The sequence below is a fragment of the Rhipicephalus microplus genome, unplaced genomic scaffold, assembly GCF_043290135.1.
Source record: "Rhipicephalus microplus isolate Deutch F79 unplaced genomic scaffold, USDA_Rmic scaffold_12, whole genome shotgun sequence".
NCBI lineage: Eukaryota > Metazoa > Arthropoda > Arachnida > Ixodida > Ixodidae > Rhipicephalus > Rhipicephalus microplus.
In genome coordinates, this window is record NW_027464585.1 from 45,227,314 (window position 1) to 45,247,797 (window position 20,484).

Here is a 20,484-nt window from a genome sequence, read left to right on the forward strand (position 1 = left end):
ATTGTTTCTTACATTAGTGTCTCTTATAAATGGGTTCGACTGTACCAGTGTTCTGGCATTTAGCTCCCCGCTTATCTTGTATATTGCTTGACTCATTGTTTCTGTGATAAAGTGGCATGTTGAGATTTTCGACTATGGAGCAAAATATGAAAAAATTCAAGGTATATGCTGCAACAACCCTATTTTGAAACAAGAGTATGAATGCTTGCAATAGGTGAAATGTGGCATATTTTTTTCCTGAAGGGTCTCTAAAAATCAGTAGAAGTTTTCACTTTATATTCGATGATAATGCATAAGTTAATATGCATTCCTTGAGCAGTTTTGTAATTTTACCCTGTGCATACCTTGCATACTAGCTCGTGCTGCTCACTTCATTCTCCGCTGTCGTCCTGCCAGCTATTAATCGTGCAATATCGAAGGTTAGATCAAGGTACGGCTTATGGTGGTAAAAAAGTTGCCAGAGGGCGTAACAACGCTTTGAGGGATATGTGCTTCAAGCTATTAACATAAAGTTGTTCTCTTTGGTTATTATAAATCCTTATTTTAGTTTCCAAGCTTTCACCCTGGATGCATATAACTACAATAGCACTACCTATTACGGATATGATTGAGCCTTTACATCACAAAGGGCTTCATCGGTGTTCTCTTCACAAGGTGACACATGCACAGGTTAAGTGGGCTCCCAACATGTTCCTTGAGAAGCTGATCCTGCACAAAAGTAAAATGAAAGAATTTGTAAACATTCTGCATTACAAAAGAGTATACAGGAACAGTGACAGCTCAGAGTGTACTTACGATATGTTGAACATGCAAGCCTGAGGCAGTTTATATTTAGGAGTGATTGAAAACCGCTTTATCTTGGCCATAGCACGAAATGGGTATACTTTGAACAGTTGTAGATTGGTTTACGTTTTCTAGCCCCAGATGAGTGCAAGCAGCTATACTGAGCAACACATTTTTATTCTTGTTTGCAATGATGTAGTCTAGCCATGTGAGTAATGCTTTAAATTAGCCCTGTTATATCCTGAATCTCAAGATATTATCTGGCATCAAAGGCTGGCAAACTCACAAGTGAACTCGCTCAAACTCTAAGTGGTGAGTCTGTGTATGAGTGAGTCGGGATAAGTAATTTAGTCAATTTGAGTCCGATTGAGAAAATGTTTTGCAAGCCTGAGGCAGAATAAGCCCTAAGGGCAAAATGTATTTGCCGAGCGTGAGTGAGCTCTACATGTTTTGCCGACATACGTCTGGCATTAATGCATCTTGTGACCACCTGAAATCACTGCAAAGAAGCCAATTTTTGGAGAGTAAAGGAGTGTAACTGAAAGCTCTCACTTCCTGTCCTGTCATTTCTTCACTGCTTGAGCTGGAGCACGAGAAAATGCCGTTTGGACAATGTCACAAGGCACACTCTATGCCTTGTTAGTTTTTTTTTATTGCTGCAGACTTTTTACAACATGTACTCGAAACTGCACAGCAGCTCTTTTATGTCAAATAGTCAGAGCGATAAGTTTTCGCTGCCAATCAGTCTGTCTCGTTTACGGTTCGTCAACCATGCATTTCTACAGCCAGCTGTTGCATTTTTTAAAGACTTAGGCACTTTCAAGTTTCTTTCAAATGTTATTGCAAGGCACAGACTCAACACTAAAGACAAATAGAGACACAAAGGCAGTGCGAACTCTACATAAGCACAAACAAAGACACAAAAACGCGCTCTGTGTGTGTCTTCTTTGTGCCTTTGTTTGTCGTAGTGGGGAGTGCATGTTTCAACCAATTGCTAATATTGGTGTCATGCACTTATGACACTTTGCATTAGTTTCGTTGTGTGCATTCTTAGCTGTTCCATGACGCACAATTCAGTGGTAGCCTTAATGTCGGGTAGCATTGTTTTGCAGTGTCTGCAACATCATGGTGGTTGAAGAAGAAATTAGAATCTTAAGAAACCTAGGAGAGATGAAACCTTTGCCTATGGATGGTGTAGAGATCGCTGACAGCCAGTGGTGCTTAAATAGTTTGCAGCACTTCCAGAACAGAACTGAATTGGTTTGACAATACACAACTCACTATTTTCTTACAACTGACTATCTTACATTTTAGTTACATTTTTAGTACATCGGGCATCTATATCTCCTCTTGTACGAGCCGTTCTTGTCAGTTTAATCAGTGTGGTGGTTTGCTGCGCATGCTCTCTGGCGTATTGCATCCGGCTAAAGATACTTCCCGAATCAAGGCATTGTTTGGGGGCCTCACTCCCTCTGTTGACAATTTAAGAGTATCCAAGATTCTATGCTCGGAATGGCTTCGGCAAGCTCACCTGTACCGTCAAGCCCTGCAAATACAACTTCTCGGAAACGATCGCACAGCAGCTAAACAAAAGAAGTGTCGCGAGCTCTTCAGCCTCCTGGACCCTGTCCTGTCCCTTTTTTGCTGTGTTTGCGGGCTGAAAAAACTTGCAAATATGACTATCTACGGGTTTACTATCTTTTCCAATCTAGCAGAACAAATGCCGACTAATAAACAATATACCAGTGTGTGACCCACTTATGGTCGATTCCACAGCCTTCCAAAGTTTCTTTGTTGTATGCCCTGTGTGACGTGTCATAATAAATGTTAATAATAACAAACATACCATGCTCATGTCTAGCAGAGGCACAGGCATCTCGGGCAGCTGCTTCCTGAATCCATGCCAGGTCTTCTTTTTCATGTGTTCTTATGGGCAAGCTCCACGAAGGCACAGCAGTCTTCTTCAGTCGTCTTCGTTTAGGTGTCCACAATTTGGGATCTACATAAAATGAGGATTGAAATTAAATCCTGCAATTTCATGTGCCACAACAACAACCTAATTTAGTGCATTACAGAAAATCACATTTCGAATACCTTACTGTTAAATGAGCATTCAATGCATGCATGGTAGCCAAGCATTTTACCTAATTCTGCATTCATAACGATGCACCAGCCATATTTAATTAATGGAATGAAATGCAAATTACAGAATTCGTTTTAATTAACAAAATGAACCGCGCCTCACAGAAGTCATTCCGTTAATTAAAACGGCCTCATAATTGCATGGCAGCGCCGCGCTCGACTTCTGCTAGGCGCGGTTCATTCCGTTAATTAAATTGGCCTCTTAATTGCGCAGCAGCGCCACGCTCGACTACTGCTAGGTGCGGCTCATTCCGTTAATTAAAACGGCCAGCGTCGCTCGTTCACGAAATGCACCGCGGATGGCACCTAACTCTCACGAAGAAGCCACAACTACAGAAAAAAAAAATTTTGCAGTCAAAGTTAGTAGCAGTCTGGCAACACTGACCCTCCCAGTCTGGAAACCACTTATGCAAAGCTAGAGTGTACTAGAAAGGGCAGTGAAGCGGGCGGAGAGAGCGACCCATAGGACCGGTAGACACCGCCGCTGGCGAACGAAGCGGCGGCGCTGTAGTCGTCCAATCTTGAAGGCGGCTGCTTCGTGTTGCCGGCGTTGCCGGTTCCTTGGCTGGAACGCGCTTGTTTGGAAGTGATTCTCCCGCTTTTCTCTCATGCTATAACGTTCGAATGGCTTCTAAAAAACAACGCTTGAACCATTGCTTCGCTCCTGGATGCAGCACAGGGTACTCTCGAATGAAACAAACGGCGAAGCTTTCGTTGTTTAAAGTGCCCGCAGACCCAGAGCGAAGAAGCGTTTGGGAACGTTATTTGCACAGAGGCGACAAGAGACTAACACCGGACTCTGCAGTGTGTGAGCTACATTTTGAGCAGCGTTTCATCGTTAGGGACTATGTGCACATCATCATTGGCACGGAGGTACGGATTCCTCGCGGAACGCCAACGCTAACACCCGACGCTGTTCCCACCATCCTGCCTAACGTTGCCCCGCACTTGACACTAACTGGGGAACGTTTCTCTCTGGAGGCAAGCGCTTGCCTCCAGAGAGAAACGTAAGGAAGAGATCCGAAGAGGATGCTGTGCCACGAAAAAGGCGACGGCTGTCAACTACGGACGAGCCAGCTGTGCGGAACAGGTCTCCTTCAAGCGTATCTGATGTCCTCAACGAGCCCACGGCGAACGACGACGTCCTTGCAACGATTGCAGCTTTGAGGGATGTGAAACTCCCCAACAGGTACTGGACACTTCACGAACTTCGGGAGGTTGACGGTGCGTGCTTTACGTCTTGTTCACTGAATGGTACCACGGGTGAAGAGAAAGTAGAAAAGGCCGTGTTTTTTACTGTGAACGCCGACGGTGGTATCCACTCGAGAACCTTTGTTCAAGGGAAGCCCGTAGCAGAGGCTGCAGTTTTTACGATGCTGGACGCAGAAGCGGTATTGGACTAAGCATCTCTACTGCATTTGTGCAAGGGTGCGGGAACACAAGCTGATTCTTTGAGAGCCAACATTACTGTGAATTTGCAACGCCAGCTTGAGTTGAAGACGGGAGCAGTTTTTAGTGTCAAGTGCCTTGGAAGCACCAAGAAAGACGGAACGCCCTGCTTCAGCTGTAAGTACTTGAGAAAGGCCCTCATCACAAGGCAGTCGCGGATCAGGAAACGACACAAGACATCAAGGGCCTGCAGTAGTACTGTGAAAAAGCTGAAGGTGTGCGCCCGCAGGAAGAAGAGGCTCATGGTGAGGCTGGGGAACCTAGCAAAAGATGTTCGTAGGTTGAAGGATGAATCTGCTGCGACTGCTGAAGAAGTATTAGCAACAAAGATAAGCTTGCTGTCATCAAAACAACAACTTGCCGTCAGAGAGTGCTTTCGAGAATAATTTCGAGAAAATGAAGGCAAGTTATGCTTTTCAGATATTTGGAGACGGTCCACTTCGGGCCTTTTTCATTTATCGTACACAGCTGCAGAGACGCTTTGGGAACATCGATGCCATGGAAAGTTTTTTTAAAAAGGATGAAAGCTCTGATCGCTGTTATGACTGGCAGATATACTGCAGAAGCCATCCAGCCAAACTCTCCTAGTGTAGGAGTCATAAAGGAAATGCTTGAGTTCCTAAACAAGTGGGAGGACCACACAGACAAAAAGCAGTTCCTCAGCCAATCCACAGCAGAAGGGCTAAGAGTAACCCTTACCAGCACTCATGAGCTCCTCGACTACCTACACAAGAAAGTGGGATACACGTACCTGATGACATCTCGACTCAGCCAAGACAAAGTTGAGAACTTTTTTGGAATTGTAAGGATGTCTTCAGGCTGCCATACACACCCGACCCCGCAGCAGTTTCTCCTCACAGTGAATTGCCTGTCGTTTTATAACCTTGACCGTAGCGTAACAGGTGGAAATTCAACTGCAGATACAATCAGCTCCCTGCTCAGCATTGAAGACAATGAATTGACAGGCAAGAAGAAACTGATGGACACAGTGAATTTGTACTTGAACAAGCAAGCTCCTGCCAACGAGTCAACGTCAGGAAATTCTGCATAACATCCATACAATGCCAGAAGAAGCAACTCGAGGCTGGTATGTCACATTGCCGGCTACGTTGCCAAGAGGTGCGTCTTACCAAGCAGTTGCCCTGCTTGTACTGACTGCCTTCTGCTTTCAGCACAAGATGGGCGTCGCATGCCTGCAGCAGAATTCATCAAGCACATCGACCTGGGTGGCCTGCATTACCCCTCACTTGAACTGCTGAAGTTCATCTCACGTCTTGAAGATGTGTTTACAAACTGCTTCAGTGGACGCAAACTTCGTAGCGAGAGTGTTATGGATGTGTTGCACATGATTCATCATGCTTCCCCATTGCAGGTTGGCTGCGAAATTCACGCCAAGAACCTAACAGCACGCATTGTTGGCTTTTACGTTACTATGCGACTGCACTTTTTTTTGAAAGGCGAGAATAAGTCAAATCTGCTGAGGAAACTTAATTCAGCCAAGCGCCTCAAACTAAGCAGGCTTAACTAGGTGCATGGCAACTCTCTTAACATGCATTATGCTTTTGCCTGCCTCGCCTGCTGTTATTTATTTTCTGAGATTTACCTTGTCAGCTGTGAGGATTTGCTGAATCAAAGCAAGCGGCTTCCCTTTTGTATAGTAGTTCAGTTGTTTTTTTACCCATTACAAGGTAATGTTCTCATTGCATTAGTGTGAAAAACAATTTCATATATCAATGCCCTGCGCCCTACTGCCTCATGTGTGTGTTCTCAAATTCTGTGATGTATTGTCACTATTAAATCACAGATTACAGAGACCATGACCTTGTGTCCATTTTGTGAAATGCTGTAGCTCGTTTAACTGCTCACCGCAGCGTGCACGGTCACTATAGATACAATCGGCTGCTCTGCCAGTTTAAGCAAGTTCCCACTTGGCTTTCTTTCTGCATCAGTGGTGTGCTAGTCCTCTTTTTCAGCTTGCTTGAGTTGCGTTTGGGGCACGATTTCTATTGGTAAATTTCAGTGTCCTTTTCAAAATAAATTGTTGCTGTGGGCGTATATGGCTATTCAAATTCGTGCACGAATGTTTTATTATAGCTGTTTCAGCAACGAGTACAGCTGATTCTGCGTGACGTTCATTTTCGCGATCATTAAAAAAAAATTTTTTTCAGGCCTTGCATACTATGCTGTTGACAGGGGTTGCAAGAGAATGAGCGTGTTTCATAGTTGTGGCGACTAGCTACGTTTATGCTCCTCTCACACGGCATCCCTATTACGATTACCCAAGATCCGAATCTACTCGCTCTCTATCAGAGATTCATCTGCGCTTTCAAATTTTGTGGGCTAAACAAACTCGATCCTGATTGTTAAAACGGTTCAAAAATGTTCTAATGGGGCTCAACTGCGATGGAAAGTGTCCGTGTTTTCGAGAGCGTGGCTCTATTAAAGCCACCAGTACTTTCCCAAAATGCGTTTGCATCTGTGGGAAAACCAATCTGTCTTGTAGTTTCTGGTCCTTAGCAGATAATAAAGACTAAATAAGCGAAATGCTTACGCGCAAACATCTGAAGCACAGCTACAGCACGCGTCAAGCACACGCGAGCGTCGCAGTGAGCTTCATCGATTTACAGGTCCCGGACGGCTCCGGACGGGCCCGGACGCCGGCCGGCGTATTTGTTTTTCACGGGGATCAACCGGAAGCTCCGCCCACTGGTCCGGAATCGCTCGGCGCATGTTCGTTTTTTGCTTGCCTGGCGGCCCCCGGACGGCTCGGGACCGCCCGCGCAATTTTGTTCGGGCAGCAGCAGACAACGTTTATTACGTCACGACAGCCATTTTCAAGTGGCCGCGAGAACTCAGCTGTGCGCGTTTGAGTGTTTTAGTGTGCCGATTTTTCGCAGCTGCGCGTGCTAAATGGCCGAACAAGTATTTGTTCGGGAAGATGGCGAGACCGTCGTGCTTCCAGCCAACATCTATGGAACACCTAGGCTCGACGAAGGAGTGCTGTACGTTAACAGTAAGTGTCCACATAAAGTGGCAGTAGTAGCTGTTATTCTTCGTCGCCTAATGTCACCCTATATCAATGTCGCATTTGTTTCCGCTCGTAGGCGACGACAGCAGCGAGGTGCTGCCCCAACTTGCTGAACCCTGTGCCTTGAGCGAGTGTAACCTGTGGCCTCGACCAAAAGTTCTGAGATTCCTTGAAGAATACAAGACCTTCAAAAAAACCCCCAAAAACCGGCTGAAATCGAATCGGCAAATGTTTGAAAATATCGCCACAGTACTGAACAGGCACTTTCCGGGTCGTGCCGTCACGGGGAGCCAAGTTGAAAACAAGTGGCGGATCCTTAAACGAAGCAACCTGTGTACGCGCTGGAAAAACAACACCTCTGGGCATGGGCGCGTCATCTGCGAGTACGAGTCGTGAGTTGCTTTTGTGAATCTGTGCAGTACATCTTTCTGTTTTGCATTAAGTTTAACATGCACACGTGTACGTCTTATACGGCGGTAAATTAACGCATAATTTCGCAAGATAAGTTCCCTTCACATTGCACCAAATCGTACGCGCTTTGCAAACATGATTTGTACAATGTTAATTGAGAAAATAGTGCGAACAAGGGACAGTGTAAGAAAGTAGTTGACGTTTCCTCATGTCTTTCTTTTAGATATTCGATTATAATGATTAATTGAAATGAGCAATGGAGTGTTCAGTGGCAAAAGTAACGAGCGCACACACACACACATACACACACACAGAATCATTGAAGAAATGTCCACACGGAATTAGAGCGAATGGGTGTTTATTAGGCACATGTGTTCATAATATTTTTGGTCACACCTGGCAAGGACCAGTTACGATAGAAAGAGATAAATACAGGTACATGTGCACGGCAACCTTGTTTTATGATTGAGGGGGGGGGGGGACAGATTTGCAATCAAATTCGTAAATGAAGTCGCTGTACACGTACCTCCATAAACTTGACCATGATAAACATGAGATATCACAAGGGAATGCCACTCTCAAAGGAGCTGTGGCATGCAGGTTTCACACTAGCAGGGCAAAGCGGGCACCAATAGGGAAGAATGAGCAAAGGTGCGGTAATGGCCTTTCCTGCAGTATCGTATTTACTCAATTGTAACACGAGGGGTTACCTCATTGAGTTCATGGAAAAAGCTTAAGTGTTTCGTGCGTGATTTTGTACTACATTGCAATGCGACAGCCTGCTTTAGGTAGAGAAAAACCTTGAAAATGCTACTATTACAATAACGTAAATACGGTAATCTGCAGGTGTCAGGTAATTTACAAACATAAGTGTTCGGTGTGCTTATTCTAAAGTGTTTTTTCTCGTACAAAGTAAACCGTAAAGAATGTACCGCCAACTTGCAGAAACATGGCACTTCAATACTGCAATGTCTGTTTTCCTAAATAACTAACGATCACATTGGTGCTGCATGTATGCAGTGAGCTTGCAGACATCCTTGAAAAGTCACACGTGGCCAATCCGCCGCTGCTGCTTGGGCCAGGCCGTTTACGAAGGCATAATGAGTAAGTACGTTTATCTGCATATACCGATTTTATTCTTACCTTTTGGCACACGCACATGAACAATGCAACACATGCACATGGAGACAGTGTGTTCACTGTTTGTGTTCATTGTTTCTGTAAAAATTTTACCATTATCATATGCTTGGTGTTCTCGAAGGTGAGCTGCCAGATACAATTAAGTGCAGCATTTTTCTGCAGTAACTTTTCTTTTTTAAATGCATGGCCAGAAAAATTGCAACTATGTTGCTTTATCACTTCACTGGCAGGCAGCTCACACAAGCCATAAGCTTTATTCTTGATGATGTTGCAACTTGCAACGAACCTCAACGATTGATGTCATGCTCATGTTGTGTACTCCAGTTTGTCATTTTTCACTGAAGAACTTTGCATCGTCGATATGTCAAACCAGCTAAAGTAAACTTCCGCACTGTTGTGGTAGTCTGGTGAGACATGAGCGCATGCATTTTTTTCATATCAATGGCACCGTGCTTTCATGCCATGCAAAGGCACTATCTTGGTAGAGAAGTTGCATGCATACCTCTCATCTGTGTTTATTCACCGGCAGCAATGCCACTTTGTGTGCATCTTGTGTAATGCATACTCTCCTGCAGGAGATCAACCGTCTGGGAGCACAGGCAGAGAAAGTATCAGGCAGCAGGCTTCCGACAGCCCACATGTCAGAGATGACACGGCCGGCCAAGAACACCATGCAACACACCCCCAGATACCACCAACACCAACACCCACCACCTCGTCAGCTACGACCACAAAAAAACGTCGCCAAACACCCAACCAAACACTCATGGCAGGCCTTCTGAAATATCTGCATGAATCAGAAGCGAATCGAGAGAGAAGGCATGCTGAACGCCTTGCTGCCTATAAGCCAGCTGAGGCGGAAAGAGCCAGGTTAATGAGAGATCGAACCGCTGCTCTTGACAGGCTAGCCACTGCCCTATTACAGCAAGGGCCTCCTGGAAGCCACAGTGATTAGGCCCAACACTTGCTATGGTTCATTGTAGTGTAAATTTGAATGTTCTTTGTTGGGATACATTTATTTAATAGAGTTCAATACAATGTGCTGTGTTGTCAAATGTATTTATAATTGTTTATTTCATTTTTTTGTTTAGCATGATTGCTTACATTCATACACATATTTTACGTTTGCCTATTTCACCAAAAACTCCATTTAAAGTGTTTTGCAATTAGAGCCAGTTGTTATATTTAGTGTACAGTGATTCTTTATATATGTTTTTTTTTTCTTTTTTGCTGTTATGTCTTATGTGACAAAAGAGCAGTGATGTCACAAGTGATAGGTACAGTCGTTCAAAGCTTTAAATATTGATTATGCATGGCAACTACTTTTCAGTCTGTCAGCACCTTACTGTGGAACAAAGCTATGAAAAAATGCTTGAAAGACATGTGCTTTGTGGGCATACACTTGTCCTCACCTTTTTTGAAAATTAATTCAGTCGTATGGCAAATATATACAGAAAATCTACAAGTCATGCATGATAGCCGAAGATTAGGCCTACTGTAGAGGTAGTGAAGTGTATATTCATAAGTTCAGTTCCATTAACAGTGGCGAAGTGCACAATGCACACTATTGTGTGTAAGTGCTGTCATTATAGGGCTTGTGAGATCTCAATTTTTCGTAGTGAGATGTGGCAGAGCAAGACTTTCGCAAGCAATATCCACATATGATTTATGATTATGCAGTCAAATCCTTTTATAGGAGACACTGATGTAACAGACAACTGCGTGTGACACTGGTGTGCCTATGTCAATATAGAGGTTGACAAGAAAATGTGAAACTGGTACCATGCTTATTGTTATGTCCGGTGTTGCCGTCGGCCCATAGAGAATAGACCTATGCGTTGGTCGCGGTAGTCCAAAAAGCTCAGACAGCCTCGAACGGTTAAAAACAAGTTTATTCCTATTCGGATGGAGGCGGCGGCCGAACTGCCGGGGGAAACGACGGTGGCTCGTTTGCCCCGAGTGGGGGAAGGGGAGGAGTCAACATCTGGAAGCAGTTTCAGCATCCGGTCTTTCGCGGGTTCGGAGGCTCGCTCGTGACACAGAGGTGCTTGGAACACAACATCTCCTCCCTCCTTAGATTGTCGCTTGGAAGCGATCTGGGGGCCGCCGTGGGCGCGTGGACGCACTAGGAAGAGAAGTCTCCGCTCGCTGGGTGTCGTTTCTTTTGTGTTCAGGGCGGGCGGGCGGCGGCGCCGATTCATCTGGTGCGAGATGCCAGGCTAAGTGGAACGAAGCTTCCGTCGAGGTGGCTGCTTGAATGGGAGGTTCCCTTGGCAAATTACCTGAACGGCGTAGCTGATTAAGGTGGCAGCGTGTGGCCTTTCCACCAATGTCGACGAGCCATGACCGCAAACCTATGCGTTTGAGTGCCGTCGCTTCAGCCCAGCCGGGCTTTCTGTGGAACTGGCGGGCGTATATGCGCTGTCCACTTTCAATTCTCCTGCTATGCGGGAGCGTTTCTTCCTCCGACGGTGCTTTCGCAAGGGCTCTGGAACAATTGCTGTCAGCTGGGTTCTCATTTCTCGTCCGAACATCAATTTCGCTGGCGTTTGATCAGTAGTGCTTTGAACAGTGTTGTGCTGTCTGAAGAGAAAGCACGCGATGCGGCGTTGCATTGTCCCAATCTGGTCTTTAGTAAGGGCGCGCTTTAGCTCAGCCACGTAGCGCTCGGCTTGTCCGTTCGTAGCCGGGTGGTAAGGAGCTGATGTAACAGACGAGACGCGGTTGTCGCTGTAAAGCTTGAGAATCTCCGTGGACACAAACGGAGTGCCGTTGTCCGAGACCACCTTGCGCGGTAGGCCAAAGGTTGCAAACAACGACCGCAGAGTGTCGATAACTGCTGCCGATGTCATTGCAGCCATTTGTTTTACCTCCAGCCACTTGGTGTATGCGTCTACAACCACCAGGAACGAACACCCTTCGATAGGTCCAGCAAAATCAATGTGCAGGGTGTGCCAAGGCGTGTCTGGTCTTTCCCATTCAGGAATAGGGGCTCTTGGCGGGCTTCTGTGGTTGCATTGGCAAGTCTGGCAATCGTGAACTGTTAATTCTATATCATGGTCGATACCAGGCCACCACATATAACTTCTGGTGCACTTTTTCATGGCAACAATGCCTCGATGACCTGCGTGAACAAGCGACATGGCCTGTTCGCGAAGTGCTGCTGGAATTACAACTCTTGATCCCAAGGTGACGCAACCGCGATGAGTGCTCAACCCCGCAGCTCGCTTGCGGTAAGCGTTGAAGTGTTCACCCTTTAGCTTCTGCACGTTGCCTTCTTGTATAGCTGCGTAGACTTCCTTCAAGACAGTGCACTCCTACGTTGATGCTGCTACCGTGTCAGCTGTTAGCGGAGGGTTCGGCAGCGTCTCGAACATGAGTATATCACCCGGCGGGGGTGGTTCATCTATTGTGGTGTCTAGCGGCAGGCGGCTTAGTGCGTCGGCATTCTGGTGTTTCTTCCCAGTGCAATGTACGAGTTCGTAATCGTACGCCGACATCTTGATGCACCATTGTGTCATTCGCGGCGACAATGTCTGTGGCATTGGCTTCTGGGGACCCATAAGACTCAATAAGGGCCGGTGATCTGTTATGAAAGTCACTTTCCTGCCGGTAATGTACTGCCGAAAGTGATCTGCTGCGTAGAAGATGGCAAGTCCCTCTTTATCTAGCTGGGAATAATTACTCTCTGCCTGCGATAGGGTGCGCGAAGCAAAAGCGATCGGGGCTTCCCGTCCCTGGTCGTCAACTTGGAAGAGGACTGCTCCCACTCTGTATGGTGATGCGTCACAGGCTAGCAGTAGGGGTCTCCTTTAGTCATAGTGTCGCAGAACAGTTGACTTGCGAAGTAGTTGCTTAAGGGCAACGAATGACTCTTGGTGGCGTGGCGACCAAGTCCATAGGACTTCTTTCTGCAGGAGCTGATATAGATCGTTGGCCACTGTAGCTCGATGTTCTAAGAACCGGTCGTAGAACGTCAATAGCCCCGAAAACGACTGCAGTTCTTGCTTGTTAGTAGGCGCTCGTGCTTCGGTGATTGCACGCAGTTTGTCTTCAGTGGGATGGATACCCTGCGCGTCAATTTGATGTCCAAGAAACTTCGCTTCAGGCACCGCAAAAACACATTTTTCTTTACTGATGCGCAAATTAGCATTTGCTAGCCTTTCCAAAATGAGCTCCAAGCGTTCTGTGTGCTCTTCATTGGAGGCGCCACCGACAATAACATCGTCCAAGTAGACGCAAACACCTGGGATCCCGCTAAGTGTAGACTCCATAAATTTCTGGAAGATTGCTGGCGCTGCAGATATTCCGAATGGTAGCCTTTTAACTTTGTAAAGACCCTTAATAGTGTTTATCGTGAGCAGTTCAGACGTTGATTCGCTCACCTTCAGCTGCTGGTAGGCTTGTGTCAAGTCCAAGGTGCTGAAGATTTTTCCACCACGAAGCGTGCTAAAAACCTCTTCCGGTGTCGGCAGTGGGTAGGAAGATGCTTTTGTCGCCAGTTTGACAGTGCTCCGGTAGTCTCCGCAGAGGCGTAGGGTACCGTTCTTCTTTCGGACGACAACAACTGGTGTAGCCCATTCTGAATGTTGCGTCAGTTCGATGATCCCTTCTTCCTGCAGTCGGTCAAGCTCATTCTCGACTGACGTTCGTAGGGCGAAAGGCACCGACCTAGCTTTCAAAAATTTCGGCGTCGCATCCTCCCGCAGCTCCAGTGTGACTGGAGGTCCGTTGTTCCCTGGTATTTCTTCGGAGAAAACCGCTTTGTACTTATCTTGAAGCTGCTCTACTGACGGATAACTGGGTGTGTGGTGAACTCCACCAATGACCACCCCAAGGGGGTTGAACCAATTTCGTCCTAAAAGGCTTGATCTAGAACCGTGGACGACTAGCAATGGGAGCTGATGGGTCTGCCCGTTGTAGTACACGTCTACGTTGGCACAGCCCAGCAGTGGAAGGGAATGTCCGGACCACGTTCTCAGCTGCGTGTCGTCTTGCTGGAGAGCTGGCGCGTTCTCAGGCCAAGTAGCGCGAAAAGTGTCCTCGCTGATGAGCGTACATGCTGCTCCGGAATCCACCTCAAACCTGATAGGGCGCTGGTCTACCATAATTTCAGTTGTAATCTTCGGTCTCGTTCCGAGGTTCACAACGGCGTTTAAGTCATATAGTGCCGATGACGTTAGTGCTGTTCAGCTTGTATCTTGCGTCTGGCCCTCCTGTGCGTCGACATTGTTGTTCCGTTGCACTGAAGTCTTCGGCCCGAGCTGTTTGCGCTTCGAGATGCATGCCTTTTCAATGTGTCCCAGTTTTTGGCGAAAATTGCAGGTCGCTGTCTTGTATCGACACACCTGGAGATCGTGCATGTCGTCGCATCGCCAACAGCGCTGTCTCTTTCTGCTTGATTTCGCCTTAGACGTGGAATGACCTGACTGCTGACTGGTGTGATGCACCGGCTCGACGTTCCGTCGAATATCCCTCAGCTGGTGACCGGCGCTCTCCGCTCGTTGGGTGATGTCGTAGGCTTTGGAGAAGGTGAGACCCGTCTCCGCGAACAGGCGTTGTTGTAGGCCTGTGTCACGCAGTCCGCACACAAAACGGTCACGCAACATAACGTCCAAGGGGAGCATAGTGGTGTTAGCAGGTGTGGCAGTCGATCCTTCCTCCTGCGCAGTAGCTGCAGTTGTCGCGGTCAACGTCCCGAAATTGCAGTCAGCAGCGAGCTTTTTGAGAGCCGCTACGTATTCGGCCACTTTTTCGCCTTCCAGTTGGTCTCACCGTTGGAAGCGGGCTCGACAGTAGACCTCCGATGGCCTTGGGTCATAGTGCTCTTGTAGCGCTGCTACGATGTGGTCGTAGTCAACGGCTGCTGGAGTGCGTGGCTGAATCAGGGCACAGACTGTGTCGTGTCTGCTCCCCACACAGCGTTACCAGGTTGGCTCTCTTCATTGCTGCATCAGTGATGTTGGTAGCCTCGAAGTAAAATTGCAGGCGTTCAAACCACGATGACCATGAGCCGTTGAATTCGGGTAGCCGATTTGGGAGCCCGTGTGTAGCCATAGCTTGTAGCTTGTCAATATCGTTGCGTAGCGTTGGTCCAAATCCACTTCCTCGTCGCCACTGTTATGTCCGGTGTTGTCGTGGGCCCATAGACGTACGCGTTGGTCGCGGTAGTCCAAAAAGCTCAGACAGCCTCGAACGGTTAAAAACAAGTTTATTCCTATTCAGATGGAGGCGGCGGCCGAACTACCGGGGGAAACGACGGTGGCTCGTTTGCGCCGAGCGAGGGAAGGGGAGGAGTCAACATCTGGAAGCAGTTTCAGCATCCGGTCCTTCGCGGGTTCGGAGGCTCGCTCGTGACACAGGGGTGCTTGGAACACAGCACTTATAAGAGACATCTCATATAAGAAACAAGAATTTTTTCCTGGTGTAAGTCTCTGATAAAAGAGGTGAAGTTTACAATGTACACTACTGAGTGTTATAGCTCGAGACAAATTTTTTCCTGGTGTACGTCTCTTATAAAGGGGTTGAGCTATACGTGGCGGTGCAAGATAAAAATAGATATTTCGGAGTTTCTACCTGAATGTGCTCTTAGGTGTTCCCATAATGGTTAGTGCATCGATAGTCCTGCGTTTTGCCCCGCTAAAAGCCAGCTGTCATGTCCAGGAAATCAACCTTCACCTTTGAGCTCCCATTGCAACACCTTGCTGGCTCAGCTACCAGTCAGGTGCTGCTACCTTAATTGTTAAATATGCACTCATAATCATTTTGACTGGTTGTTTTTATTGAAATGATGCCACTTTTATTGGGAACGGGTTTTTGTTTTTTATGCATTTAAGTAGAACTTTGTTACAAGGTTGATGTGAGTGTGATACCCCTTTGATTCATCATTTCTGCTACATTAAGATTAAAAATAGAAAGGAAACGTTTGGTCAAGGAAGCTGAAATACTTATTACTGCTATTTGGTCCATTACCAGCTATATTCAGTGCAGAACATTTTAGCTGTGCAATAATTTGCAGGTTAGAACATTGCTGTGTGGAGCTTATCTTATCCTTTTCCATGTTTTCTCCTTCGATTAACATCCAGCCTCATGACTTATAACACCATGCGCACCTGTGTGAACTTATTCTGTCACAAAATTAACTTTTAGCTGTTTTTCTCTTTTTCTCAGCACAGTACAACTCAACATCCAAAGTCCTCTTGGTTGTGAGCCCTCTCATGTTCTGGTAGTGTTTAGTGTACCTCACATGCATGCATATCTTTGGGGAGAATTTGTTGCATTTTTGCTTTACTGTTACTATATGTGATGTTACTGTTTAGCTTTACTGTAACAGTAAGGGGACACTAAAGTCAACTATTAAGTCGACATTGATTGTTGAAATGACGGTGCAGAAACCTCGTAGTGTCACTTTTGTGCCAAGGAACGGCGTATTTTAAAATAAAATCCCGTTTTAGGGCTCTGCATCAGGTTGGTGCACTCCAAATTACCTGCCTCAAGAAGCGGACTGATCGGACCGTCTCACGTCACTATTGCCATGCACAACGTTGCCAGGCTTTACTGTGCTAGTAGCAGCAGACCGAAAGCAGCGAGAGCCATAGCATAAACAACAGCCATTGATCAATTTCCCGTCATTGACTTAGATTGCAGGTGCTTTTGTTTCAACTGCGCCCTGCTGGATGGCACCTTATAACCACATGAAAATTGAATTTTTGAACCACTCGTGCCATTCCCCATAATAAAGTCCGGCGGTTCTTTTTTCCATGACTCAAACAGAAACGAAAAAAGCAGCATTTTATTGCATCTCTTAATGCCCAGAACATTCTTTATTTAGTGCAGTTACTTGATTAGTGATTACTTGTACGGGGTTCGTCTAATGTCATCGGGATCATTTTGAAAATGTCCTACTGCGGCTCTTGTGTTCTTGTGCATCATTTTTAATTTCTCAGTAAGTAGGGCACAGTTGTTGATAATATTGTCGTTTTGGATGTTGTCGAACATTGAGCTTTCACTCTGACGTAAATTGCTGTGTGACTTTAGTGTCCCTTTAAAAGCTACTTGCACCAATGGCAATGCATCTGTGCATTCCTCATCAAAAACGCCTGTGAACTGATTGTCATGCAATGCGTGCAAAGCGCTGTGCCTCTAAATGTTAAATTTAAGAACATTAGCGTTGCTTTATTTATTCTTCTAGGTTTAAACATCCATTCGTAACTACTGCTTTGCACAAGCACTTTCCATGTGCATCAATTAGTGGAGCTTGATTTAAATGAACTTGCCATATCAATGTCACAAAATACTTGAGGTATGTCCCAAAGGAAAACCTGACGTTTAATTCAAGCTGTTGGATTTTTTTTAGCATGCACCTAGGTAAAGATAAACAGCTGTTCTAGCAATTTGCGCCCTCTAAATATACTGTACGAAATTGGTAATTTAACCTATATCTTTATGCTTAGTAGTGTAACGCCTTAACCAGCATGTCAACTTGTCAAATTTTTATTGTTCACCTGTGGCAGTTATGGTATACCTTTCGCCAAAAAGTGTGTATGCCCTTTCATATTGTAAGCTTCTTTAGTAGTAAATGCCGTGGTTGTACAGCATGCACGTGCATGTTTGCCTGCTTCTGAGGTATACTATAGCTTTCAGATGAGAGATCAGCACTGCTCCACACAACTGCACCTTTAATCCAGTCTAAAAAAAAAGCTTTGTGCTCGTTGCCTCGCATGATAAGTCGACCATTTCCAATGTCAGTTGCTGTACTGGTGGGCTTGGACTAACAGACCTGACACATCAGTGAAATGTTTGTGTTGTTTGCAAGTTGCCCAATGAGCACAATACATGTTTTTTGCTTCGAACTGCGCCGGTGACTCTTGAATTACATTTGCAGAAATATTTATAACAATAAGTAATGACCACTGTAATCTTTATTTCAATAAGACTGAGCTGAGACTGTTTCCACATATTCATCCCAAAACACTGGGGGTACAAACAAGAGAAAAGTGGTGTTTTAACTTTCCTCTTGCATTATTGTTTACAAACCCAAATTACATAAAAATCGTGTTACTTGTATGTACTAGGACAAACGTGTCATCATTATAGATAAACCCACGACTGCAAGGGCATTTGCACGAACTCAGACGCTGAGTAGGTCTGTGTTTCCCAACAATGGTGCCCATTCTATTTTAACATTATTGTACTCAGCTTGCCATACAAATGTGCTGCTTTGAATGCTAAGCTTAAAAAGCACTCTTACATTTTTTTAATAGTTTGTCACATCCAGTTTGTTAACCTATCATAGTGCTATGATGTTAACATCATAGTGCTAGCTATTTTGGTGGTTAATCGTATGCCAAACTACACACATTGCATTTTATTTTTCCTGTGAGTGACAGTTGCATAGAACAACACCGCACGTATTTACACACACGTGGTGACCCAACCACCTTTGGCTGATGTGGGGAAAAATATCACATTTATTTATAACCAACTTTCACTCCGTAAGAAGCATTGCTTACGTGGGTCATAAACAATCCAAGGGGCAAGTTGAACCATCATATATTCACAGTGGTTAGCATCTGTAGCATGCAACCAGCACATTCAAAGCGTGCTGCTTTTAGGCAGGATAATGTGTCCAAAAAAGAGTTCCTGCTAAACAACAATATAAAGAAACAAGTAAATGCAGTGCTCAGTAGAGCAACTTACATGGAATCAATGTTGCATGTACGTAGATTATTACAGCAATACATGTCATGACTATGTGAAAAAAAATGAACAAAAATGTCATCTTATTTCGCACTACTGAACCAAGCTGCTGTAAGTAGTTCAAACCTGTCACAAAAAAAATTTTGAAACCTGAATAATAGTCAGCATCATGAGTGGTCCGTAGTACACTGCCTAACTTATTGGAATTAACATAGCCATGGCATTGCTGCAGGTCGCATTTGAATCAACGTAAGCCAGGCTGAATATTGCACTGTAAAGTTCGTTCAGCAATCATGCAGGCAGCCTTCAGGGCACTTGCAGCAAACATACAATGCAATATACTCTACAGTGTCAGTGCACTTATGCAGTAAACAATAATGCTCCATACTCAAAAGTTGTGGCTGGAAGCCATACTCATGAAAGGTAACATTAACTAAAAAACGCATTCTCATCCATAAACATACACTTTCTCGAAGACGTAAACACATGTTTTTAGACCCTACGTCCATAACAGAGTCACGTAATCACGTGCTTCAGAGTGTCGTTATAAAATAGTTAAAAATTGACCAGAAACTCCTAAGAAGTCTTATTACAATAACTAAGGCAAATCATACTGCTATCAAAAGTGAGCCGAAGACACGATGAGTTTACACAGAACGGGACATTAAATTCTACGCAGCAATGTCATGTGTTAGCAATCGGTGTTCTAGTATTGTGGTCGTTATATGCAGTTCCTTGGAGCTCAAGAAATCTGCAAATGTCATTGTCAGAAAAAAAGTTGAATTTTTTAGTCATATTATGTCTCATAATTGGAGCCCTTTCAAATTCTGGATATTTGGCTACAATTTCGCATTGCGGTGCAGCTCGTTAATGTATCGCTTTTTCTATAAAATGGCTGTAAAATACTTGTTGAATTTTCCTACATCATATAGACGCGGGCCCGATCCCATTTAAAGAGGAAACATAGCTAGAAAAAGCTTGAATGAGGGTAGTTTTATTTACAAGCTGCTCAGGCGAGGGGTGCCTCATCACTTCCAGCAGTCCACAGGGATCCCCAAAATATGCAAGTAATGCAAATCGTTTCTTCTGTCCTGAAAATACTCATGGCTGAGAAACTCTGCTCTGGTAGAATACATTTGAAGACAGAACTGCTCCCCCCCCCCCCCCCCGCAAAACACATCCTCTTCAAAGCGTACCAATCACAGTAATTAAAGTAATGATAATAAGCTGACACATACTCCAATGGCTTACATAGAAAGAGTTAATAGGATGTTCACTAAAGGCAGCAAAATTAACACAGAGCATACAATCACAATGGCACACTCTGGGCCAGACGGTCCCGCAGCTTTGCTGCCAACGTAGGTTTGTGGCCAACATCAACTGGCTCACTGGAAAATATGCCAAGGTTGCTGTTTGAAATGTCACTATCTTCTAACACATCGGCATGTCTGCGGGCAAGGTTGTACAGCACACAGGCTGCCATCACAATTTCCACAGCCTGCGGAATGCTGTTAACATCGATCTTGTCCAATCGCCAAAAACGTCCCTTCAGCAGGCCGAATGCTATTTCAATAACAACGCGTTGCTTGGAGTGCACACGGTTAAACTTGCTCATCCACGGCTGCCAGCTGCTTGTGACGTGGCGGTAAGGTGGCAGCAGCCACGGAAGCAGAGGGTACGCAGCATCCCCCAAAAGATATCCACCTGCCAATGCACATGGATGTTACTTCGGAGTGCCAATTATAATGAGTTATTACAAACATATAAAGTGTGTACTCTTAACATTATTCTCTTGCTTACGCTCCAGAACAGGGGTTGTTTAGCTACCCTAG

At 45.3% G+C, this 20,484-nt stretch overlaps 2 protein-coding genes across 4 annotated transcripts in view; one reads left to right on the top strand and one right to left on the bottom strand.

Annotated features, from left to right (window-relative positions):
- LOC119168188 (uncharacterized) overlaps nucleotides 1–20,484 on the bottom strand; it is a 57,202-nt gene that overhangs the window by 21,812 nt on the left and 14,906 nt on the right. For 2 of the 3 annotated variants that reach the window (XM_075882526.1, XM_075882524.1), the window contains 2 exons: nucleotides 2,630–2,782; nucleotides 620–708 (listed from right to left, as the gene is read on the bottom strand). In XM_075882526.1, the coding sequence (XP_075738641.1) occupies nucleotides 620–708; nucleotides 2,630–2,704 (164 nt within the window). In that variant the 5' untranslated portion in view covers nucleotides 2,705–2,782. Of the gene's footprint in view, nucleotides 1–619; nucleotides 709–2,629; nucleotides 2,783–17,856; nucleotides 20,357–20,484 lie in introns of those variants that run through there. The other variant, XM_075882523.1, reaches the window with a different exon arrangement.
- Nucleotides 6,392–10,259, top strand: LOC142783844 (uncharacterized). Its single transcript, XM_075882522.1, has 4 exons — nucleotides 6,392–7,387; nucleotides 7,479–7,794; nucleotides 8,834–8,917; nucleotides 9,529–10,259. The coding sequence occupies exons 1-4, from the start codon at nucleotides 7,285–7,287 to the stop codon at nucleotides 9,602–9,604; spliced, it is 579 nt and encodes a 192-aa protein (XP_075738637.1). The 5' UTR covers nucleotides 6,392–7,284; the 3' UTR covers nucleotides 9,605–10,259.